This window comes from Danio aesculapii, chromosome 12, assembly GCF_903798145.1.
Source record: "Danio aesculapii chromosome 12, fDanAes4.1, whole genome shotgun sequence".
NCBI lineage: Eukaryota > Metazoa > Chordata > Actinopteri > Cypriniformes > Danionidae > Danio > Danio aesculapii.
This window is the reverse complement of record NC_079446.1, coordinates 11,507,006-11,533,993: the sequence shown is the minus strand read 5'-3', so window position 1 is coordinate 11,533,993 and position 26,988 is coordinate 11,507,006. Positions and strand designations below refer to the sequence as shown.

The 26,988-nt window shown below is 36.3% G+C and overlaps 2 protein-coding genes across 3 annotated transcripts; both read right to left on the bottom strand.

Moving 5' to 3' along the window:
* Positions 1-123: 123 nt before the first annotated feature.
* Positions 124-13,562, bottom strand: ndc80 (NDC80 kinetochore complex component). 2 transcript variants are annotated; one of them, XM_056469466.1, is made up of 17 exons: positions 13,360-13,562; positions 12,296-12,403; positions 12,115-12,195; positions 11,858-11,984; positions 10,547-10,719; positions 10,324-10,426; positions 8,726-8,815; positions 8,523-8,616; positions 8,279-8,379; positions 6,034-6,178; positions 5,658-5,863; positions 3,088-3,234; positions 2,919-3,008; positions 1,314-1,406; positions 1,033-1,163; positions 848-950; positions 124-460 (listed from the first exon to the last, which is right to left on the bottom strand). In XM_056469466.1, exons 2-17 carry the CDS (start codon positions 12,382-12,384, stop codon positions 335-337), a joined length of 1,899 nt encoding a protein of 632 aa, XP_056325441.1. In that variant the 5' UTR covers positions 12,385-12,403; positions 13,360-13,562; the 3' UTR covers positions 124-334. The 2 variants fall into 2 exon arrangements, with proteins under 2 accessions (XP_056325441.1, XP_056325442.1); XM_056469467.1 differs by having other exon boundaries at positions 12,296-12,390.
* Positions 13,563-14,825: 1,263 nt separating this feature from the next.
* mki67 (marker of proliferation Ki-67) lies at positions 14,826-26,658 on the bottom strand. The gene is made up of 16 exons (XM_056469111.1): positions 26,525-26,658; positions 25,893-25,993; positions 24,878-24,959; positions 24,671-24,786; positions 24,504-24,567; positions 24,348-24,411; positions 22,365-23,207; positions 21,993-22,225; positions 21,397-21,874; positions 21,188-21,309; positions 20,893-21,067; positions 20,695-20,820; positions 19,372-20,336; positions 18,927-18,981; positions 16,119-18,689; positions 14,826-15,362 (listed from the first exon to the last, which is right to left on the bottom strand). Exons 2-16 carry the CDS (start codon positions 25,979-25,981, stop codon positions 15,268-15,270), a joined length of 6,078 nt encoding a protein of 2,025 aa, XP_056325086.1. The 5' UTR covers positions 25,982-25,993; positions 26,525-26,658; the 3' UTR covers positions 14,826-15,267.
* Between the last annotated feature and the right edge of the window lie 330 nt (positions 26,659-26,988).

Genomic DNA, 26,988 nt, shown 5'->3' with positions numbered 1-26,988 from the left:
TAGTGCTAACACTGGGGCTAAATTTCACAATTAATATTGAAACAGGCAAATTCACAAGCAAAAAAAGAAGGTTTTATTCACAGTGTAAATAAATCAAACAAAACTAATATACTGAATATGAAAATAACATACCTTAAGACTCTGTGTAAACAATGAAATCAAACTTGAACAATAGACATCACATTTAGAAATGAAAACACATTTATTAAAATAATGTAAATACAGGATAAATACAAAACATTAGATTCTGTATTTAAAGACAATGTTTCTGTGGTGCTAGAATCAGTAAATTAGTCTAATAGTAAAAATATTTACAAAACAGGACAGTTAAGCATTACAAGTTGTTGGCTTTCTTAATGAAGCTTTCCACCAGATCTGTGAGCTGGTTAATGTCAGCCTCATCCTCACGGACGATATCCTTCAGCTTGTCAAACCTTTTCAGTTGCTCGTCGCAGTGTTTCTGAAAGATGACCAAAAAAAAAAAGATTATAAGGATGATTATTGACCTTTTTAAGTACACAAGTAAAATACTCAGACATGGTAAAGAATAGGGTGATATGTAATGGATCAAGTGTAATTTAAAGAGACTTATTTATTCAACTTTTACTTGTTTCAAACCTGTTTGAGTTTGTTGAACACAAAAGATTTAATGAAGAATGTTTAAAAAAATAAAACAGCTACATGGACGTCAATGGCTGCTTTTTTCCAACATTCTTCATATTATCTTGTTTTGTAATCTTTCTTGACTAAGGCCTAAACAATTATTTAGAGATTTTAGGCTTTAAAAAGACTTTTTGTAAACTCTGTAGCACATATCAAGTCAAGGTAAAGTAATACCATCACATACCTCAACAGCAAACAGGTGATTTACTGTGGAACTGAAGAGATCAGTCATATTCTTGACCACCATGCGGTTCTTCTCGTTAGTTTCCTGCACAACGACGTGATACCTGATGGAGATCATTCAAATACATGTCAAAAAAATAATGAACAGGAAACAGAAAAAAAAAAAACTGGAAAAGAGATGCTTACTGTTGTTGGGCAGCTTTGACTTCCTCCTCGGCTTCCTCAATTCCCTGCATCACATTCTTTTCAAAAAGCTTCTTATGCGTTTCAGCAGAGTCCACCTCAGCTGCCCACTTGTCGTCCTCTTGCGCCATTTCCTACAAACACCAGAATTAGATCAATCGCATGCACAAAAAAAAGCTACTTAATTTGTATCGCTTCTGAAAATGAATGATTTTGATTTCCATGCTGCATGTATTTTAAATACCACATTTAAAACCCAAATTCCTCATGGAGACATATTTTACCTGCATGGCATTTTCCAGCTGCTGGTCGACTTTGCGAATCTGTTCCTTGAGCTGCTTAATGTCGTTCTCCTTATCAAAGATGTTGGACCTCACCTAATAGACAGATGCAGTTTTATATAAATGAGCTCACCTTTATAGGTACAAGCTTTATTCCCAAACCTAGTGCGCAGCCTATCTGCCTGACGTCTACATAAGCAGCATCGATAAAGAATCTCAGATTCACTTAATTAAACAGACTGGGACTCACAAATATCTGCAAAACGGGGTAATAAACTTTTAAGACGCCTTTTATTAAGTAATTCACAACATAGGGGCAATTTTAGTATCAGCAGATAATTACTGCTTATTCCTAAAGCTTTCATTTTCAGCCCAATATAAAACATTAAATTAAAAATAGACTTCTATTTATCAGCCTATATATTGGTTATAAATTGGCCCACACTGAATCTGCACGCGTAGAAATCAGCAGATTTCCGCAGATTTTTAGCCCATCATTGAGTCGATGTATTTACTTGTGTGAACGTGTGTAAATTTATATTTATTCAGTTTTTAAATTAATTTCACTGATATTATTGTGATATAATAATAGTAATATTAAAATGTTAATGTGATGCATTTACAATAGTTTGTTTAGTAATATTTTTAGTAGATATATTATATGAGAAACTTGCTTTGTTTGCCAAATAAGTGTATCTAATTGAATTTGCATTGTAAACATTGAATAAAAGTAAAAAATGTATAATTTTTATTAGTAACTACATAGTTTTTAGTTATGAAACTCCTAAAATCATTCACATAAATCCACAGATTTTTTTACAAAATTCTCCACAGAAATAACAAAAATGCCCGCAGATTATGTCTGGCCGTGGTTATAAACTTGCTAATATAAAACCCAGAGAGAAGCTAAAAGTATTTATAATGAATTAAATGTCAGATACAATTTAAATAATTTCCAGAAAAGTATTCTTTACTACATCTACTCATTTAAAGATAAAATACACATGCTTAAAGCCAGGACACTAAGCCCGCTCTAAGCCAAATGCTACTTTCAATTTATACATTTTTCTATTTTTAAATGTTAGTTTCCCTGATTTAAAAAAGCTACATTTCCATGACTTATTTACCTTATTTTGCAATGACATTACAATTTAAATAAAATAAGAAAATACCAGTCTGCAATCTAAATCAGAAAAATAAGCCGTTTTACATGGTTAAAAAGGTATGCATGAGACCAGAAACCTCAACACAATTAGGTTACAATGCCTGCACCCATTCCTATGTGAAAAATAAGTTCAATAATGAACAGAGAAACAGACAGCTGGTGTGTTGAGTACTCAGACAAAAAGTGTGAACAGTATAAAATGACCCTAAACCCTAATAGGTGAAACATGTGAAACAACGTAAAAATAATGTTACAATGCAAACATTTGGAAATCAGCTTTATATTCTTTGTGCAAAATAATAACAGATGTCTGAACTGAACATATCTTGGCAGATTCTGAGAGAATAATCAGAGTCAGACCAGGATAATTAGTCACCTCAGTAATGCAATCCAATAAATAGGATGGAATGATTTTCTTATGCAAATTACAAAACAAGTCTCACCTGTTCAACAGTCTCCTCCAAACTCAGATTTACATTAGAGAGTCTGCTGAATTCCTCCTCCACCTCAACCATCATGTTCTTCAGAGGATTCTACAGAATAGGAGTCCGATAAAATCCTTAATCATTACAAAAACAGAGCCTCTTTAATGGATGGCTATAGTGACTGTACCTGTATCTGTGTCTTGTATTGTGTAATGGTAGTGGCACTGTAATCGGTTCTGATCTCAAAGTCATGACCGCAGGCATTCTCTGCTGACAGCGGGATGAGCTTCAGCTTACGACCCAGTTTATTATACTCAGCAACTTTCAACTCCGCCTGCAACAAAACATCATTTAATAAAGAAATACATTCTAGTCTAATGTGTATGTCAATATCATTAATCAAACTGACCAAATCTCTAATCTTTGATATTCATACGACTTAATAAGCTAAAACACTCATTAATTTTTTATATAACAGCATCATCATCGCCCTCACAGCATGTTCATATATTTAAGTGGGCAGTAGTTGATTAAGTTAAGAGTAGATGCAGGTATTGCAATTGCATTGACATTAAAGCTTATTATGCCCCTTTTCACAATATATAAAATAAGTCTCTGATGCCCCTAGAGTGTGTATGTGTGTGTGTGTGTGTGTGTGTGTGTGTGTGTGTGTGTGTGAGACGTTTTAGCTCAAAATACCCCACAAATAATGCTTTATTACTCTTAAAACGGCCCCTTTTAGGCTTTGATCCTTATTGTGCCATTTTGGTGACTTTAAAATAAATTGTGACTTTTGGTGTTACTTTAAATTAAAATGAGATTGTGCTTCCAGCCCTATTTTGAAACGAGGGCGGAACTACAAATGCCTATGTGTCAGGATAGTGACAGATTCAAAAACAAGACTAATGTCTTATGCTAATAAGTGAAAGTCACTAATGGGCGGGGCTAACCCCCTCTGGTGACACATACAAAGGAAGAATGTCAATCAAAGTGTTTCTGCAGGCTGTTTATTTGAAGTGTGATTTTAACAAAGAAAAAATATACATCATTATCATTAGAAGCTTGTTATAATCACACTGTTGCCACAAATGAACTGTGTTTAAACCCCTTGTAAAAGTGACTGTTATTAGGTCTCAAACTTTCTGTGAACTGATTGAAGCCTGTGTTTCATAATAAGAGCTATAATGCTGTGTTCACACCAGACGCAGAAGCAGCATCAATCGCAAGTGATTTACATGTTAAGTCAATGCAAAGATGCGAATAGACATCCTGCGGCGCCATACACGCGAATGAGGCGGCGCGAATGAAGCAACGAGAGTTGGAAAATCTTAACTTCAGTGGACATTTGCGCTGCGTTGACCAATCAGGATCTTCAGTGCTTCCCACAGGTTTGAAATATACTTGTGGTGGTAGCCGGATTAAAACACACCATATACCCACAGCATGTAAATGGTCAACTACATGTGACAAACAAAAACAATGTGATTTTTAACTATATTTTTAATTTTTACTACACTACATATTTTCTATTCAATTGGTTAAAGTTATTAAAAAGGCTGTTGAAATAAAAGAAATCCACTATTTCTCTTAATTTTATGCTATTTAGTAGTCATGTGCACTGACAGGTAAAGGCTGCTCTCTCTCTCTCTAAAGTTACATTATTGGCTTGACATTACAGTATTGCCAAAGCCTTTTAGATATCTATAAAGTATGTAATATATTAACATCATTAAATTAAGAAAATGTACAGCAAATGAGAAATAACAGAAAAAATGAATAAAAAAATAGACATTATTGCTAAAAATTATAATTACAACAATATAAAGTGTAGATTATTTAAATAAGGTTAGGTGTACAAATATTTTTCAGCCAGTATATTTTGTTCTCTGAGTATATAAACTTTATCGGAGTCGTTTATTAAATTATTAGTCATTTAATGTTTCTCTTGCGGCTGTGCGCGCGCGCAGTCAGCTGCAAAAAGGTCATGCAAAAATGCATACAAATAACGACAACTATAGAAAGCGAAAAGAACAACTCGAATTCCGAACATTTTAGGAGATTCAAAAATTATGGTCTGACGTATGCATTCTACTGCAAAAGGCGCGTCTCTGTGGGTCTGCACAGTACGTGAGATAGTCTGTGTGAGTGTTGACGACCTGCAGTAGGAAACGTGCAGAGCGAGAGAAGATTTTCCACTGGTTAATCGATCGTGAAAGTTTGGCTTTCAATGTTCAAAAAAAAAAAAAAAGGATGATAATAATAGTGGACTCAGAGAAGGCTCCAAATGAATCAACGCTGTTTATCAGTCTTCCTAAAGCACATAAACACGGCTATTCTCTCAATAAAATCCATGTTAGCCATTTAGCAATGAAGCCACAGTCACCAGGCAGACAAAAGTCCTGCCAATGATGCGAATCTGTGTCTATTGCTCAGTGAATTTCATGCACGAATGAAGCAAATTTAACGTGCGAATGAAGCAAGTAAACTGAAAATATTTACACGTTTATTTACGCACAAATAGAGCGATTTATCTGCGTGTACCATGTCTGGTGTGAACATAAAAACACAGATGACGTTTTCTCTCTTTTTTGGCACAATTCGCACCAAACTTCAAAGTCATTCTTGCTAATCAGTTCATTCCTGAATTAGACTGCTGTATTAAACTGAACAAGACGCATCCAATGTGGAACACCTGTGAGTTGTGAGTGCATCTGTCATACATGACTATTGACCATCAGATTGGTTAAAAATGCTGACCTTCTCTTTGGTTTTGGACAGGTTGACCTCCTCGTTCCAAACCAGCTGCTCCCCCTCCTCTAGACTCTGGTTAAAGCCGTGAATGGTCTGCTGTAGTTCATTCCTCTCTCGGTTAATGCGTTCAATATCAGCTGGAGTGAACTTCTGATTCTCCAGGATGTGCTGCAGCCTCGTCCTCTCCTGCTTCAGACCTTCCAGCTGCATCTCTGCACAATGAACGGAGAGGTTTACCATTGTAACATTACAAGTCATAAATTTGTCATACGTTCAGGGTACAACGACTTAAGCATGAATTCATGATACTTCTTAATGCACTTCTGAACAGCTGTGACAACAGACAACATGCAAAAATCAGGTGCATTTTGTATTCTCTCACCAACAGCCTCAAGCTCCTCGGTCAGTCCAGCAGATTTATTCTCCAGTCCAGTTTTATGGGCCTCTAGAGTACAACGATAGTTCTGCAGCTTTTGTAGATCAGTCTGTAATCTGAGCTTCTCCGTCCGCTTGCCTACTAAACGATCCTGTCAACACAAACATTTAGGTTTGGACTGACTCTTTCATTATATGCCATTGTTCTTCTATAATTAGAATTTATTCAAATAGGAGAGATGTATTGGTACATGTACTTCAACAATGAACACAGTTTTTAAATAACAGCTCCTTTTAAATAGCAACATGTTGCGATCAAATAAAGTTGTCATGCCAATTTGCTACTATAAACAGAAGCTTGCAATGCTTGTATGGTCCACTGCTTGGAAACTGACATTGATAAGTGCTATATGGGGAAAAGCCGAAATACTTTTATCTTTATGCGTCACTTTAAAAAAACAAAAAAAAAACATGGCACTCTAGTGTGAGGCACTGCAAAAGAGTGTGTAACAATCACGCATGCCTGTCAAGCACATGTAAATAGAAAAACAATGGAAATATAACACTTAAGCCAGTCTGTGGTCCCTTTTCTATGAGCAGTGATTGAACATAAAAGTTGACCACTGCACGCACTGTTACATAAACAAGAGATGAATGGACATCCTGCGCTAACATTTCATTAAAAAAAATTCAGTTTGAAGCTTCTTGAATCTTAATTTTTTTTTAATGTGTAATGTTTTTTGTAGTTTTCATCACCTGACTCACAATTTAATACGATTCACGATACTAATCTCACGATTCGGTCATGATTTTTTAACAAAATTATTTAAAAACAAATTTAAGGTGAAGAGCCTTTTCATTTTTTTCTTAAATGCTGCATATTTTTTGCTAAATAATTTATTTCCTGCCATAACTAAATTGCTATTTTAAAAACTAATAATAATACAAACTAAAGAAACTCATTAATATAAATAAACTAAAACTGTGACTGTGCTGGGATTTTACCATTTTAAAAGAACTATCAGAATATTCATGTTTTCTGGCATAAACTGAGATCTTTGCACATTTACAATGTCCCCTGCTGATGAAAAAACTCTTTCACTGGGGACTAAGATGGCTGGTTTGGAGAGGAAAGCCTTTCCTAAACCACAGAGCAGCGTGTACAGAGGTGGTCAATCGGTCCTCTGCTCCAGGGGACCGGCTACTGCCATAAAAATCCGATTACAAAAATTATTAATTATAAAGTAGAATAGAGACACAGGAGTTGAAGATAATTATGAAGGTGAATAATTAATATTACTTGTATAAATAATTAGTATACGTATCAGTGTCATACACTTAAGAAGAGATAATCTTTAACATTTTTAAATATACAATAATAATAATAATAATAATAATAATGATAATAATAGTAACAATAATAATAATAATAATAATAATAAGCAAATTATTAAAATATGACTAAACTAATTTGAAAAGGAGAGGGTAAAAATAATCTAATACCTGGTTTTGTTACAGAACAACTTTCTCTATCAGTCTGAAAAACATCTTCACACTATGAAAACACTGATGCACCGTGTGATCTCTGTAACATTCATCAGAGCAAGTGAAGCTGCAAATCACCGGTCTGAGTGGTTTGGCTTATTAATAGCTTTTTGCATATAGACATCTATGACAGTCATTTTTCACTGTGCTGATGGTTTATGTGCATCACTTTCGCTGTTCTGTTAGTTTAAGTAAGCGTAGAGTACGTTTTTGCAGTATTTGCACACAGTTTGCACTTCGCTGCTGTCATTTTACTCTGCCACCACACCGCTTGCTCAACGCTGATGTGCAGGTAAAGTGAGTTTCCGCCTGTAACCACAGCGCCGCCTCTGTTCAAAACATGTATCGCGATTCATTCAACATTTGTATAGATTTGTATTGTCACATATTTGAATCGATTTTCAACCTACTCACGGTGAATCCTTACATCCCTATCAATCTTCTATTAACAAAGTTTAATCTGTCATTGTTTTGCACTATCATATCACAAGTAGCATTTCAGTTCTTTAACTGACTGTGGCAAAACAAATAATGTAAACTCAAAATAAACAGAAAAAAAGCAAGTGATTTGTTGCTTATTTCTGTATAGAACAGTGACCCCAAAACCTTACCAAGGCCTGGCTTTTGTGTACACCATTGTTAATTAGAATTCTCATTTGATTAAACCTGGAAAAACACAAGAAGAAACACTTATTAAACAGACTCACAGTTTGGCTCTCCCTTTCAAGTCTCTCCACATGTTCCATCAGCATCCTATGTTTCTCCTGCTGGGAATGTAACAGCGCCTCATCCACATTATACAGCTTCTCTGAAAGAGTTAAGAAAACGTACTGATTGTAATTTTTTTTTTGTTCATTGGCATATTCTGAAGAATATCCATCCACTTACACCACTTAATCAGAGTAAGCCTAAAAACACTCTTCTTCATCATCAAACTGCGCCACTACTTACTTAGTTTATAAAGATAGTCATCATCCTCATCATCAAACGTATCTGCTCCCTGCATGAACTTGTTGTAGGTATCAGAGCAGTATTCCATAATGAGCTGCAGATGCAACAGTGCACACATACAATTAGGAGAACATGTGAGGTCTACAATGAAGAAATAAGTAATAAAAGTGCTGCACAAGATGATGTGTTGTTTGATATAATACCTTGTTGTACTCGGTTCGGTCCTCTAAATCACATAGCTCATCTGAGAAGTCAGAGAACAGCAGGTCCTGCTCTCTTTGACCACCGAAGAGCTGAGAAAACAAAATCTGCAAGTCAGGTAAAAAAACAACATCCGGCTACATGTTCACATACAAATGTCTGATGGCAAGAAATGCTATTTAAGAAAAAAAAAAACTGAATGCCACAATGCTAATGTGTTGTAAATGGTTAACTACTGGCCCAAATCAGAAGATTAAAGACCAAATCAGTTAAATTTTTTTCAGATTAGTTCAGACTTTTATTTTGGCTGGCTGTAGTGAAGCCTTTTTGTAAATAAATTTCACAACTGTTAGTATTGGTACTTTAAGAGGGATGTTCTTCTGTGCAGTCCAGTATTCATGTCTGCATACAGTAAAACAATGGACACTGCAGCAGCAGTAGACTAAACGTATTCAGTCTGTATTGTCCAATGTTTGATTTATTCATCAACTAATTGCCAAACTATGTGACAAAATTAATTGGACTTTAGACTAAGGTTAGGGGATGTTGACCAATTTGGTATTGTACAATGTCTAATGTGAAACATCGCAACAGACAATGGCATCGTCGTTGTAGACAGTGGTGAATTAATTATTTATGAATGATTCATTCATTCATAACAAACTTAATTATTTGCAGCCGTTTTTAACTACCTGACCCTCATGGTCTTTGTTTTACCCATAACCAAATGATTAAAAAATAAAGATTAAATTACACACAAATTACCACCTTTTTTCGCGGGACACTGGCATGAATAGGCAGAGTGATCTGTGTCGTTATAATGCCGTCGACAAACTTGGTAAAAAAAGGTGCACAATCAACAGTATCTGAGGTTTTCGTTCAAATGACTAAGTAAAAGCATGAAAGCGAAAGTTTGAAGCAGTGTACTGACGCTGTGACACGTTATCTGATAGATTCAAAAGACCGAAGAGTTGTTAGATAGAGACAAGATCAATTAAATATCACATTTAACAACTAGAGTGAGACATCCTTGTTAAACTGTCCGAGGTGCACTGCTCTCTGGAGTTTTGTGCTCAAAGCACCCGCTGACTGTGCGTACACTTTAGCGCATGATAGTCTGTGTGTGGTCACGTGAGGTGCGTTTTCAGTGGTATAGTGTGGAAGGGGCGCTTTTCAGAAATGCTAGATGAAACACCGGTGTGGACGTAGATAGTTTTTGTTCTAAAATGCCATTTTAAAACTAAGACGTATTAGTGTAAACGGGGCCTAAGTGTGTATTTTTCGCAAGTGGGTTGCTGCTGTGACATGGGCAGGATGGAGGATCGCGATGCTGGCTCATCATCGTGAAGTCTATCGGTGATGGATAATGGCATCGTCTATCGACCCAACCCCACTTTAGACGCATTATACTTGAAAAACCATGCATGATTGCCCTGCACTAATCCCAACTATGAGCTATAGTAAAAGGAACAATGACCATTTCTGGTTAAAATAAAAGGTCTTCTGTATGTTACAACTTGATGTCTAATAGTGTAATAATTCAAACAGTTGAACCAGTAATAGTTCAGTTAGTACAGTTTATAAATGTTTGAAGAGTTACCTTGACAGCATCCATGAGCCAGATAAGAGCTCCAAGAGCCAGAGGCCACGTGTGAGGAGCACCAATGGAGTACATGGAGCTTTTAGAGAGTGCAAACGGGTATCTATAAACAAATATATATATTTACAAAGTGGTTAACTCTGGCCAAATTGTGCATGAGATCAGTTTTTAATTGAACTACTGTAAATTGTACAGAGTGTAGAAATGAAATAATATTGATTACCCCAAATCTTTCAGCATTCTTGGGATCTCTTCCTCCACTTTGGCAGTAGGCATCTGAAAGGATGGTTCCAAGAAATTGTAGATAAACTCGTAAATCTTTAAAAACTCTTTTGTGGATGGAGACTGGAGAGCCTTCACTGTAATGCTGCCTGGAAAGCCTCTGTCCACTAGGAACTAGAAACAATGGGAAAATAAATTCATTGTAATTATTTTGGGTAATTACATTTGTGACTTTTCATTTGCCTATGATTTTAGCATAGTTTCTTAAAAATCATTTGAGCTAAATTTTGTTTCCAAATAGAGTAATATCTAGCTGATGAAATGTTCTAGTTATAAATATCCACCGATGAACCCTCATAAACCTTATATAGATGGAAATTATTGTGTTATTCACAAGAAATCTGATCCATACAGGCTTGTGCAAATATGTATGTTATGGTAACAGGAACATTTCAGGTGCCCCTTATTAACAGCATTTGCGTCATAATGTTAATTAGCAAAGACAGACTATTTTCCATATGTACTTTCAACAATTTTCACATTTTCGATAGCATGGCCACAAGATGATAAACGTAAAAAAATAGTGTAGCCTAAAACAAGCATAAATATGTAGAGAAATATACGTTATAATAGTAAAATTGACATAAAATGCTTTTATATCCTCATATAATTAACTTTCACATATGTTATGATATGTTTAAACTAAACATGGTTTAAAAAGTCAACAACAAAAAATGTAAAAATCTTTGTTGCTTCAGTTTAAGGCTCCTTTAAAATGAAGGAGGGAAAAAGGATGACTGATCAGAAACTGAATCTACAGTTGAAGTCAGAATTATTAACCCCTCCTGAATTATTAGCCCCCGTTATTTTTTTTAACTCATATCTAATAACTGATTTATTTTATCTTTGCCATGATGACTACATAACATTTTACTAGATGTTTTTCAAGACACTTCTATGCAGCCTAAAGTGACATTTAAAGGCTTAATTAGGCAGGTTAGGGTAATTTATTGTATAATGATGGTTTGTTCTGTAGACAATATCGAAAAAATATATAGCTTAAAGGGGCTAATAATATTGACCTTAAAATGTTTTTTTTTTTTTAATGCAAAACTGCATTTAATCTAGCCGAAATTAAGCAAATAAGACTTTCTCGAGAAGAAAAAAATATTATCAGGCATACTGTGAAAATTTCCTTGCTCTGTTAAACATCATTTGGGAAATATTTTAAAAAGATTTCAAAGGGGGCTTAATAATTCTGATTTCAACTGTAGATTCCTTCAATATACGGAATATATCAAACCAACTATACTTCATAAAGCTGCTTGATGCACTGCTGGACAAAAGCTTTGTCATGTAGGGCTCTGGGATCCTTCATCTTCTCTGAGCCCCCATAACTCCCAAACATGCTGTTCCTCTGGCCACCTGCCCCGATGCCTCTGTGCAGGTGTAAAGTGAGGACAGCATTAGGTTTAATAAAATACATTACAGGAATACAATGCACAATATGTTATCAAATCATGGTCACACAACATCTGCTCATCTGTGATGTTTCATGTTCAGACTCACTTTCCAAAAAAGCTGGTTCGTCTCTCAGATGTGGTGGACTGAGGTTTAGGTATGTTAAGCTTCCCAAACGCATTGTCCTTACTGAAATTAAATGAATGTTAGTATTTTACATTTATTGCAACGGTGACATTATGCAACCAGTTAAGACCAATAATTTGCTAAGAAAAGACTGGGGTTGTACTTTTGAGGGGTGGCATTGATCAGGCTCATCCTGCTGTCTGTCACACGCATGGGCATCTCCGAATACCTGCTGCTGGGACGCCGACTCATCTTGACCTTTATAAACACACTTTTCACAGGCAAGACAGAAAATTTCCCATTATGATCTGAAGGATCACAACAATAAGTGTAATATGGCTTAAAAGTAGTTTATATTTGTTGTAGTTTTTGCATGTAATCCATATCCTGTCTATTACGATGTCCTTGTAAAATGTTGTCTGTGATTTTTAGGCTAAGAATCATGCAATGACGCATTTAAAAAATGACTAAGGGATCTTGGTGTAGCCGCTAAATACTGATTAAATAATTATTCTCTTCTATTATTCAAACAACTACATGTTACTCACCTGCCAAGGTTTTATTTAATTAGAAATATAATAACATTAGTAGTATTTTTTTCTCAATAATATGATGAGCACATATCAGAATAAGTGCTCATGTATTTGACCAAAATATATCTGAAGGACAATGGAGTATTACTTCACTGTCTCAGATACATTAAATTATCAAAATAAAGATGAAGCTATATGATATATATATATATATATATATATATATATATATATATATATATATATATATATATATATATATATATATATATATATATATATTTATAATTAGCCCCCCTGCACCCCCTCCCCGCATTCTGTTTAATGGAGCGAAAATTTTTTTAAAGACATTTCTAAACATAATATTTCTAAAACATCATCTCTAATAACTGATTTATTTTATCTTTGCCATGATGACAGTAAATAATATTTGACTAGATATTTTTCAAGACACTTCTATACAGCTTAACAGTGTATGTATACACACACACACACACACACACACGGATGCACACTTAATACTTAACATTTGTGTATTGTTAAGTACACTGAAAGGTATAATTCATATATATTCTTGGAAAAAAAAACTATTTGTCTGCGAGATACATTAAAATGTATTTCTTCCTTACGACTAAACACTCCGTTAGCTAGTAAATAAATAACGTTAACTTGGAAACAAAAACGTTAACGTTACCTCCTTTATTAACTTCAGTTGGAGGACGCTTCTCGGTTGGGTTTATAGTACTAGCGTTACACAGCAGAAATCAGCTCATCAGATGTATCCGTATCTTCAACATCGGCGACATCCGAATCATAAACACTGCAGATTTGGTACTTTTCACCAGTATTTTCCTCCGTCGATGCTTCGGTTAAATTTCAAAAATTTCCGCGAGCACAGCTCAACGGATAACTCGTATGACGTCACTGCCTGTTTGAGCTGATGAAGGCAGTACTGCCATCTGCTGGTGAGGCGGAAAGTGCGCTGACGAAATCTACTTATGGTACGCATGACTTTGTTTAACTGTATAGTTTCACACAGCAATGCGTGATTACTGAAATATTAAACGACTTGGGACACTATAGGTAAGGACTGTTTTTTTCATGTAAGTTACCTATCCCAGTTATATACATATCTGTATTCTAAAGGATTTAACGGAGTGATTTAAATTAAACTTGTGATACAAAAACAAATTTGTAATTGTTAATGTATTCAAATTAAGAGAAGTATAAAAAATGTTTTTTAAGACACCTGCAGGGTCTTAAATACACACACTTGTTCCTATAAGTTACTCCAGTGGGGCCTCTCATAGGCAACATAATATAATGTATATGTACATAATATAACGAGGTTTCTACTATACAAACATTATATATTCTATCCCCTACACAAGCTCTCACAGAAAAAAATCTGCATTTCTACATTTTCAAAATACTTCATTCTTTGTGATTTATAAGCAGATTTACTCATGGAGGCCTCAATTCTTGTCCCTACGGCAACAAGTCCCCATCAATCTGAGAGCATTCCGATTTACGTCCCCATTGGCCTTTTTTTCCTCTGTATTGGATGTCGATGGTGAGTGCTTGTATTAGTTTAGTGTTAAATATATACATAAAGAAAAAAAAAAAACAATTTTAACACTAAATAAAATGCATATGCCCATACCCTCTAATATTCAATAAAGTCAAGGCTAAAATTGACTACAAAAATCCCCCCCAAAAAAGAAAATGAAGTTGAAACAAGAGTGAATATACGGATTAATAATTAAAAACTCAATCTTACAGTAACAATCCATTCCAATTTTCATAGCACTGTGTAATGTAAATAATGTAATGTATAAATTTAAAAAAATAATTGTATGAAATACAACAGTAGCAACATTATTCGAAAGTACCACCAAATATTTGACTCAATGTGTCTATTTCTGTGTCAAACTAGTTTGGAGAAAACACTTACCTATGCTGTTCACATTTGGACAGTATATATTGTTCATATTTATGCATGTGTATGAATGTATAGATGTTCTATTGCAGATACCTCCCCTACAACGTACTTTTGACCTTTTTTGTTGATTCAGACATATTTTGTAAAAGTATCTGAAGTGATATTAAATGTTAGTTTCTTTACATCAATTGATCAAACATGACAAAATGAATCAAAACTGAGGTGAAAGATATTTTAATGAAAACTTGAGCATGTCACATACACATTCACCAGAAAGCCACATTACATACTCTTAGGCTCAACAACTGTGCAAGCCTGATTATGCACCTCTCAATTGTTTTATTTTTAATACAGTACAAATAGAAAATAACATGAGGGGAATATAGATGATAAAATGTTTCTGAGAAAAGTTAACAGTTCAAGAGTTGAAACAGTTGTAAAATATTTTCTTAAAACCATGTTCACCTGTCATTTTAACACCCCTTTCAGGAGTTTAAGAGAACATAAAAAACATTTCTTTAGTTTACACATTTTCTCTAAAAAAAGCAGCTAAAATTACTCTGAAAAATGTAGAGAAAAGCCATAATGAAATGGTACAAACACAAACTAAAACTAGAGATCACAGAGAATAGATTAAGACCACTCTGTAAGATCAGTGCTTTACTTCCTCCTGGTGCGCCTGACGGGAGCTGCCACTGTAGAGACGTCCACTTCCTCTACTTTTTTCACACCTCTTCCTTTTCGAGTGCTAGATCCTGTGTGAACACAAAAATTTAAAGATGTGTACTCGTTTTTGTTGAAAGAACCAGTCACGTTAAATATGGTACCTTTTATTTTGCAGCCCTACAGCCTTCTCTATAAATTCTCCCAAAACAATACTATGCATTATATATTTATGAGCTCAAAATATGTCATTGTGTTTTTGAAAATCTTTACACAATGACAACTGTCTAAATGCTCCTTTGCACACAAATAAAGAGAGAAAATGTCATATGAGACCAGATTTTTAGACTGGAGCAACTAAAACTTTGCTGTAAGTCATTGGCTAATGAACTGTCAGATATCACTCATCGGTGATTAAGCTGGAGGCTCAGATTAAGGTGGCATACGTTTGTAGTAGTCAACATTTGAAGTGAATCAAAGACTCTCATCAAATTTGTCATAAAAAATAACACCCATTCTTGTCTTAGGGCAATTTAGAATTACTTTTTGATTCACTTCAAATGATGAGTAGTATATTTGAACTAATCTATAAATGGTGACATGGAATTCATATTCTTTGTCTGTTTCTTCAGTATTCAGTGGAAAGTGCCAATTTATTAGCAGCAAAACTATTTTACAAGTATCAGTTCTTATTTTTTTTTTAATGAGCAACAAGTAAAGATTCATTAAGTTTTATCAATAAACTTCAATCAGTCATTTTCTATTTTGTTGTTGTTAAAAGTTTAGTTATGATTTCAATTTTTCCCACATTAAAATGGATAGTTCACCCCCCCATTTCCAGTTCTTACCAGAAACAGGTTCTTGAGTCTGAGCAGGTGCTGGATCCGTTTGTTGTGCTGTCTTTTTCTGTCCTCTTGCACTTCTATTAGCAGTCTTGGGGTTGGCCTCTGTCATTTCTTGTTCGGCTTCAGGTATTTTTTCTTTACTTAAGACCTCTTCAGCAACATCAGTGCTCTTGGTTACTCTGCCTCTTCTCTTTGGCAAAGGTTCCTTAATTACGGCATCCTCAGTTACATCCAAGACGTCATTCCTTTTCCTTTTGAGGGGAATTGATGCCTTACCATTACTGGGCTCTGATTTGGTTGCCGTGGAAGCCACTGCCTTTCCTTTCCTCGTTGTCTTGACATTCATCTGAGTTTCTTCTTGAGAGTCTTCAACAAGGTCTTCTTTTTTTGCTGCTGCTCTCCCTCTACGGCCTCTGAGTGGCAAATCAGTTGACTGGTCTGATTCAGCCGGGGATGCCTTAGCTGGTGATTTGACTAACCTTCTGGATTTCTTCAGTTGTGGTTCTATTACATCTGCTGTAGATTCAAACTCTTCAATGTCTTTAGAAGCAACTAAATCTGGGTTCCAGTTGACAGTTTTTGAGGGTTTAGTTTCATTAGCTTCCTCGGTTATGGCAGACGTATTGATTGGACAGTCCTTGGTTGAATCCTTCTGTTTTTTGCCCCTGCTTACTCTTTCCACCTTATCAAGTGGCAAAACTGCAACAATTTCAGAACTAGCCTGTATCAAGGGGCTTTCTTCTTTCTTTGATTCAGGTTCTTTTGCTCTTCGTCTGGTGCCTTTAACAACCTTAATGGTCTCTTCAGGTGAAGCTACATCCTCTGTAACTTCAGGCTGTGACTTGACAACTGCTTTACGTCCACGACTTGGCACAACAGCAACCTGTAGTACAGGATCTGCTACTGCACGACGACTTCTTTTGACAGGAACTTCTGCATCGATTTCTGTTTCCTTTGCAATAACATTCCTTTTTCGGACAGATTTCAGAACAGGGGCCTCTGCTTGTTCAGGCAGACTGACAACCTTCTCCTCAGCTTCAACTGAAACGGCCAACTTTGACTGCTTTGTGTTTCTACCTCCCCTCACGGATTTCACCACAGTTTTGGTTTGCTCTTCTGTCACAGGTAAATCTATGCTAGTATCTACAGTAGGTTGGTCAACTTCCTCAACCAAGTTAGCCTTCTGCTGTTTGGCCTTTCGTCCTCTGCCAGATTTGACTACAGGGGCTTCAGGTTCTTTAACATCATTTGCCTCTGCCACAGTTTGTCCATCAACCATTTCGTCATCCAAAGTTTGGTCCTTGACAGATTCTTGTTTAGCCTTCCTACCTCGTCCTGATTTTGCTGCAGATGTCAGTGGCTTCTCATCCACTAAAACAGTAGGAGTGCTTAAAACTTCATCTAATATCTGAGCTGGCTCAGTTTTCAGGTTTTCCTTTCTGAATGGCCTTCCCCTTCTAGCTCTAGTAGCAGGGACAGTCTCAGTAACTTCTGGTGCAACATCATTTCCCTCACAAACAATTTCGGGTGTTTTCTCTTCAAGTTCTTCTGAAGGCTGTCTATCTGATTTATCCACTTTCTGTCTCCTTCCAGTTTTCATAACAGGAGCTTGGACCACCTTTTCAACTGTAGATCCATTAGGACCTTGTGGGACATCAGCACTGACATCATGAATGAATTCAATTGCAGCAGCATCTGATAAAGGTTTACTTTCGATCTTTTCCATCTTCCTTCTCCTTCCAGGTTTCACAACTGGTGTTTGGACTACCTCTTCAGTTGCAGATCCATCAGAAGCCTGTGGTACACTAGCATTTATGTCATAAACTGGTTCAATTGCAGCGTCAACAACATCTGATGAAGGTTTGCTTTCAGTTTTATCCATCTTTCTTTTTCCAGGTTTCACCACTGGGACTTGAATTGGCACATCAGTTGCAGGTACATCAGAGCATTGTTGGTCACCAGCACTTACATCAGCATCATCTTGTTTAGCTTTTCTTCCTCTCCTGGTTTTGGTAACTACAGGCAAGCATTCGGAGATCTCAATTTTCATGCAATCTGCTGGCTCTTGGCTAGCCTCAATGTTCTTTTCTTGTTGGTCTTCATCATTGTGCTTAGTAATTCTACCACGAGCTGATTTTCTGACTGGGCTAGCAGTGATTTCTGGAACTTCAAGAACTCTCCTGCCTCTCCTACCCTTGGAAGGGCTTGAAGGTTGTTGATCAGTCATTTTATGCTCTTCAATTAATGACAATAAAGCTGGTGCTTTGGCCATTTCATTTTTGTTTTTTTGTGCCACTCTTCCTCGACGGCCATGCTGAATTTTGTTGGAAATTGAAGACTTATTTGGTTCTTCATTCTCTTGCACAGCAGTAGAAAAAGTTGAGTTAGCTTCAACTGTTGAGCTTGTATCAGAGGTGCACACTTCTTCAGACTGCCCAATGTTTTTATCATCTTTCAAAGAACAGTCTTCAATGACTTCAACCGATGCAGATTTCTCATTAGCCTGAGCTGGGTGTTTTTCTTTGGGAATGTTTGCCTCAATCTCTGGATCAGTGACAGATTCAACTGCTTCAGCTGTGAACATATGATCCACAAATTTTAAAACTTCAATCTCCATGATCTCGACTGGACAGACATTTTCTTTGTCACTTTCCTTATTAAAATCTACAGGTTTACTAACTAACATGTTTAGTTCAATTTAAGCAGTTCACTTGTGTTTAATTTTAACAATTAAACAAAATTTACATAATTTCTTAAACTTTAGGGATGAGAAAAAACTAAATAGAAAAAAATGTACATTGGAAAACTTGCCTTCAGCTGGAATGAATGCATAGTCACCGTCCAACGCTGCAACGGTCTCTTTTACCTAAATATTAAATACATTATAATCGGTTAATAAAAAAAAAAAAAAACATAAACACTAGAGCACAGGTGTCAAACTCAGTTCCTGGAGGGCCGCAGCTCTGCAGTTTTGTTCCAACCCTAATTAGACACACGATCAAACTAATTGAGTCATTCAGGCTTCTTTGAAATCTACAAGTAAGTGTGTTAAAGCAGGGTTGAAAGTAAATTGTGCAGGGCTTTGACCCTCAACTGAGTTTGATACCCCTGCTCTAGACCATGTTTAGAACGATCAATCAATGTCTTGCACCATTATAGAACATTTAGTTTAAAGGGAGAATGGAGGGACAAATACATAACGTGACAAAATATTATCTACAATATAGATTGTTTAACAAGTGACCTTAGGATTTACCTCATTAGGCAGAGTCACAACAACTTCTGTGCAGGTAGAGTTGTTCTCTTGTTCTTCAACAAGCTCTTTAAGATCAGTGAAATCTTCTTCTGCCAATGTTTCCTTAACTTTAGGAGTCTTCATTCTGCTGATGCCAGACTGACTGCTGGCAGGTTCTTTTGGCTTGGGGGACTGCATCACATCAGTCTTCTCTATAGGAGACTGCATCAGCTGTTTTATACCCATTTGATCTTCAACTAGCTCTCCTTTGTGTTTGGGTGTTTTCATTAGTTGTTGAACACCAGTTAGGTCCTCTTCAACTGGATTTCTCTTTTCTCTAGGAGTCTTCACCAATCTTTTCAAACCAAACTGGTTCTCCACTGGTTTTCCCTTTACTTTTGGTGTTTTCATCAGTTCTTTCACACCAGTGAGGTCTTCCTGCTGCTCAGTCTTTTCTTTGGGTGTTTGGGGTGTTTTCAAAAGCCTCTGAAGACCAGTTGCGCATAACACAGGGTTGCTTTTCTGTTTCGGGGTCTGCATCACTCTTTTCACTCCAACCATGTCTTCTACTGGAGCTCCTCTATATTTGGGGGTTTTTAGGAGTTCCTTAATACCTTCTAGACTTTCTTCCTGAGAAGGTTTACAGTCCTTGGGTGTCTTCAGAAGTTTTCCTCTCAAGTCCTCAAGTGGTTCAGCCCTCTGTTTGGGTGTCTTCATCAGTCGCTTGACTCCAGTTAGACACAAGGATTGAGCTGCTTTCTGTTTTGGGGTTTCAATTCTCATTTCACAGGTAGTCTCTTCTTTCTCCGTTTGGTCAGAAGATGGGATTTCTAGATCTGAAATGTTCTCTTTGCCACTTGCCTGACTTTCATCTTCCATTAAACTACCATCCTGGTTGTCCAGAAGAAGTCTTGTTACTGCCTCATTGTTGTATCGCCCACATTTGGCAGTGGAGAAAACACTCAAGGGAGATACAATCATTTCACCTGTGTAGGTAGTTAAAAAAATGCATAACTATTAGTGACATCTAAACTCTACAATAGGTTACGATTAGCTAGAGCCAGACAGAATCTGCAGACATTTTTTGCTCTTGCTGAACAGAATTTTGTATAATAAAATTATCATCATTTTTTTTAAAATTGCAGATGTGTTGAATTTAAAAATCATAAACATTTGCATATTAGATAATATTACAGAAATGAATATAAAAATTAAACAAGTTGAATAAATATATAATTACGCACATTTACATAAAACAGTTGCAATGATGGGCAAAAAAATCTGCAGATTTCTCCATGCAGATTCCATGTGGGCCTACTGATAACACAAAACTGAAATAATTACCCAATTCCTCTGGTGTTTTCATCACTGAACTCTCATCTGGAAGGACCTCTGGACATTCATCATTGTTCTGGACAACAATTTTCTTAGACTTGCTGGTGGCTGGTGTTTTAAAAATGTCTGCAACACCTAACACATATACAGCATTTAAAATTTGAACTAATTGATTACATAGACGGCTATATTCAACACTAAACAAACCTGTAAAATCCTCATCCATTTTCATATCTTTCTTGAATAGTGCAATGTTGGGGACTATTTTAGGTGCAGCACCAACAAACTGGTTCATTCTCATGTGGGCTTTGCCAACAACAATTGTTGCTGGAGATGCTGCATGGCCAGTGCTGACATCATCCTTAAGCCTCCGCAAAGGTGTCTGCAGGGTTAATTAGATGCAGTTTGTAAGGTACAAGTTTTTATCAGCAATTCGTTGAACAAATCATTTTCACTTAAACCAATTTAAAAAATAAAACGTAAAAAATCTGCTTTATTTTACCTTTGGTTTTGGAGCTACAGTTCTCTTGACTATGTTGTTCTTTGTAGGTTTTTTATTAGTTGCAACTTCTATTTGAGGTTTGGTCTGACCAAACTTCACAATATCAGCCCAAGAGGTCAACACTTAAAATAAAATAAACAAATATTTATAATGAATAAATATACATAAATTTAGTCTTCAAAATAATAAAATAAACTGCACATCCTTACCTTTTAGATTAGCCCGCGATGCTCCACTGCGCCTTGAACGCATCACATTAAGTGCACTTTTAAGTGCACTCTTGGGAGTTTTTCTGCCAGAAGATTTCATGCTCTTCCTCTTTAATGGTATCTCTGGTGTTGCATATTTCTGAGGCACATCTAAAACCGCTGACTGCACTTCAGCATTCTCCTCCTGGTCCTGGACAGGTGATGGGGTACTGATGCGAGAGATTGAAAACCGCCCTTGCACCCTCGGTGTCTCCGTTAAAGATATGTCACCTGTTGATGCTCTTCTAGCAGATGCAGGTGTCTTGGGTGTAGCAGGAGTTGGTGTATATACCTTGGCTACAGAAGATGGTGATTTTTGTTTTGGTGACGGAGTTTTAGCCTTGGTACTAGGTGTCCTTTTGGCAGGTGATGGAGTCTTCACTGACCGTTTGGGTGAAGCTTTTTGGGCCTCTGTGGTGATTTCATCAAGTCTAAGACCCTAAAACAGACAAAAGCAGATTAAAAAAGTTTTTTTAGCAGGTTGCAACCATCAATGGCAACCAATATTAATTCAATTCAAACATTGGTGAACCAAACTTAAAAGTTTTAAACATTACCAAGAGACCAATTGTGGATGCTCGTCGTAGAAGAGACTGGGGTTTCTGGGAAGGTCCCAAACTGTGTCTTGGGGTTGCTCCACGGCGGAGGGGGGAATCAGGTGGCAGGCGTTTGTCAAAAAGCTCTGGGCTCAACTGACCACCAAAGGACACTCGCTTCCTCTTTGGTTTAGCAACAACCACTTTTGTGTGTGATTTAATACCATGAAGCTGCTCGTTAATTGAAGTGTCAGCTTTAGGACAAAACAATTGAATAACCAGTTATGATTGACCGCAGCAAAACTTTTCCACATGTACCAAATAGTGAACATCACAAAATGACAAATCCATAAACGAGAAGAGAGAAAAAAAAAAAAAAAAAAACAGTCTCACCTTTGTTTTTAGAAGCTGACGTTGCAGCCTTATTCTCCTGCAGAACATCTTGGGCCTGAAACCTTTTGCCAGCATTTGACCTTGGAGACGTTCTGGGTGACATTTTCACTTCACTGTTTTTACCATTTGTGCCTGGAGTCTGAGGCTGGTTCTGATCCTGTGACACACCACTTTGCCTTCCTTTAGGGGACTTTGGAGTATTATCAGGCTGTGGCTCTAAGAGAATTTGCTTGACTACCTCACCAGCACTGAACTTATGTGGCGTTGTCGAGGGTGTTCTCTTCTGGGAGACAGGAGTTGTACTTTTCTCTGTCGCTGACGGGGTGTAAGACCCTACAGATTGCACATCAGAAGATTTCTCTTCCAGATTTGCATTAGCTGAGCTCTGAGGAGTAGCTGGTACAATAGCATCCTCAAAGTTGGATTTTGAGGACCTTCGCTTCTTGGCAGATGGAGTTGTTATCTGTTTGGGAGTACTTTTGACACCTGCAGAGGTAACATCTTCCAGATTTGCATTAAATGAGCTCTGAGGGGTTGTTGATTTAGTTGCATCATCAGAACTGGATTTTGAGGATCTTCGCTTCTTGGAAGGGGTTGTGAGCTGTTTAGGAGTACTTCTTGCATCTGCAGTGAGACTTTCCTCACGACGCTGAGACCTTGCAAGAGGTGTTTTGGGTAGCTCTGACCTCCATGGAGATTTAGCAACAAGGTCTTGTTTGACCATTTGGTAGAGCTCACAAAAAGGGGACAAACTTTCCTTTTTAAGTTTAGCATCTTCAGGCTCTGCCTCAGAAGTTTGTTCCACAGTGGGTGGCAAATTTGAACCATCTTTTAAACAAGTGTCTGTAAGCACATCATGACAAATGATATGAGCTTAAAGTGTAGCAAAAAATAAAAATATATACACATTGAGGAGTGCAAACTCGCCAGGCTTGAAAATATTTACAAAATGTATGCAATATTGATGCTAATGATTACTCAATCAATTAACGGGCCACATGGGGATAATAATAATTATTAATTATGCAAACATTAATATAAAATATGAACATGTTTTAAGCATTGTTTGAACAGAACCGAAGCAGTAAACATGAGCAAGTTAAACTGCAATTTGGATCTTTAACACTTCAGCTGTTTCATCTCGCATTACTCAACAAATATACAATATTTTACTAAAACAGATTTTACTACAGACATATTCATTAAAATCAGCCACTCAACATCTTAAGGAACCATTTTTTTAAGAAACATGTAAATTTAGATTTTCTATGGCTATACTGACCTTTTCTCTATTTAAATTTTATTTATTTTGTTTATTATTCCCTAATATATTCATTGGAGTGCATTCATTTTTGCCCTTTGATCTTAAATTATTTTGATAAATACTGGTACTGATAACCTGTCTGTCTTCTTTATGATCATGCTGTCTGTGTTTAATTAAAATGCAGATGTTAATTCATGAGTTCAGGCCTTTGAATTACTGCTCATGCCCCCCAATAAAAGAAAATGACAAATCATCTGATTGTATGTTTCAGTAAAACATGGAGCTTAATCAGGTGCTTTTATGCTTAGTTCATAGTCTGATGGAGTTAACGCAGTGTCAGATGCGCTGAGATTCTAATAAAAACTGTGCTGTCAGAGAGAGCGAAAGCCATGTGCTCATTCTGTTCAAGTTTTAATGTAGCTGTGCCAAACTTATTCGAAACCAAAGTCCCTACAGTCTTTGTCTAAACTCAGTCAATAGGGAACGAATGAATTTAGGCAAATCTAAATTATTTATGACCTTTCTGACTGAGAAAATGTTAATATCAATTTCACTGCCTTTACAATTAGACCCCCCTGCTTCTCCATCTACATTTGTTTAAATTACAGATCTGGATGATTCATGTGAATGACCTATTTCAAGGTGAAATTGACAAACCATGCCAAAAGGTGACAAGTTTACACCCCTGCATTAGAGAATAATTTACATAAATTACCAACCAAAGGAATGCTCTGACTTCCTCTTCTCCACAGGCGTGCTTTTTTCCTGCTGCTCTTGCAATGCCTACAGTAAAGAACCAAGTTTAGCAACATAGTAACAACTAGAAACTAAAAAACACCCATCATCTACTTACAAGACTCACATCAAGTACTCACCTGAACAGTTTTGTCTTTTCCAGACAGCCTCTTCTTCGGGGTCTTGGGAGGTGGGTACTCAAACCTGACATTTTGACAAATTTAAACATGAACTTATACTGACATGGATTTTTTAATGTACAAATGTACAAAATGAAAACAATAATAATAATAAAAAATAAACTAACCTGAAAGAACGATCAATGATTGTTATTAAATCACCATGCTTTAAACGTTCTGACTGATTAAAGACTTGTCCATTAATACGGGTTGGGTTCACAGAGCTCAAATTGGTCAAAATGAGCTTAAAAAGAGAGAGGATACATTAAATTAATGACTGCTGTGGAAATTAGTTATTTACAAAAAGGAAACTTATGGTGTAACAACATTATTACCTCTTTGTTCTCATTCAGCTCAATTTTACAATGCTCTTTCGATACCTGTGGCAGCTGAATCCGAATATCACAGTCCATCTTCCTAAAAAAAGGCAAAGGAGGTAAAAAAAAGGTAAACATTTCTTCCAAATTTAAGGATTTTGTTTCACTATATAATAATTCAAATGTTTAAATAGGCTATTCTTGCAAAGCATGTTGCATTAATTGTTTTTGCAGACTAATTGCTGGAATAATTCAAAATCCTTTACAGCATGATAATCATGATCACGCATTACTATTATACCAGGCATGTTTGAACACTTTTCCACATTGTTACCTTATTTGTACACACATTAACAGACAAAACTAAATATTCAGCAAGAACACTGAAGCATACATTGCATGAAGATCGAGGTAAAGTTGGTTTTATATTCACACATTTGGACTTTCACCATCTTAATATAATTTTCTTAAAGTATTCCTAGGAATTTCTAAATAGGAAAATCATAATAGGACTCAATGACTGTTAAAGTACAACATTGTTCAGTCAATTAAATAGTGCCAATGTTGTTTTGAAGTCATATTTGCATGCAATTTCAGACTCAATAAACATTCATTACTCAAGTAGCATGTCACAAATTGTCACCGGCCAAAAATGAACGAATGTGCGAATATAAAACCAACTTGACACGAAGTGCATATGGTTCACGTAAATTCGCTAGAGCGCATTCTGATTGGCTAAACGGATTGTCTGCGTCAAATGACATCAATGAAAGACCGCCTGGCAAACGAGTAACGTACAGCACATGTGCCAAAAAGTTCTTTGTGTCACTTACCATTTAAACAAACGTTAACATTTTAAATAGTATATACTTTCACACACTTCTTTTGCAAATAGAGTTACATATTGGTAGCCTTGTTTTGTTACTTTCGAAGGTACCTCAATGTATATAGTATTACTCGAATGTTAGCATTTTCCGCCGTAATACTACGAAGTAAACGTTAATGCAAGCCATGACAATAAAACGTTACTGACCTTCCAAAAAGACAGGACGCAGTGAGGGGGAATTCGGTGCCATCTGCTCCATTTCTCTTGATCACCACTATCTTTCCCAGCAAAGGCATATTAAAACTTACCTTGATTACAAAACAAAAGACAGGAGAAATGATGCGAAAGTTAACTACTGTGAACTTTTATAGAAGATGCAGTCTTGTAACGCTTCTTGAATTTCCAGCACGCTGATCATCAATAACGTTACTACGAGGAGCTTTAAATAAGATTATTATTGCAGTTTCTAAATAATCATTATTGCTTTAAGACGTGCATTTTAATACACAACATCTATACATGACCAAACATTTAAAAATATACATAACGTTAACAGGCAAAAGTTTACAATTTAAATGTCTTTAGTAATGTACTGATGTTGTTTCTTTATTTATTTGGGTTCTTTTTAGCACTTTGCGTTACTTATTACTACTTCTGTGACTGAAATCAAACATTTGCCAAAATATCCGTGGCCACACTGAATGAAAAATAAAGCTAACAGTTGCTGATCACGTTCGTTTGTTGAACGAAACAACTCATCTCCCGACAGCGCATTAACGTTACGTCAAATAGCGTTAAGAAGTAGCTAAATAGTTAACGAGGATTAAAAATGATTTTACCTGAGATTCCGTAAATCAAAACAATAAAATATATTCCATCGATAGCTCACTGAGCGCGCCAGCCGTTACTAGCTGCTATTACTAGCACTAACATTAACAACACTGTCCACAGACACAAGAAGCAGCGCGTGTTGCCATCTCGTCTGACCGTACAATATCCCTCCGCCGAAACAACAAAAACAACTACCAGTTAGTTACTTCGATTAAAAAAAAATCGTATAAAGTATATAAACATTCAATAATATAAACGATGTTCAAAAACTAAATTAAGCGTATAATACTTCATAAACTCGAGGGACTATCTTCCTTGTCAAACTGCGGATGGATATAATGCGAAGAACTACTAATGTTTGAACACTATTCAAAATTCCGCGCGTAGGCTTCTGGTTGGCCAGAGGCAACTATTGGCATTTGTTGTAGCCAATAGAAGTTGGCGGTGACGTAGAATGACGGTTAATGTGGCC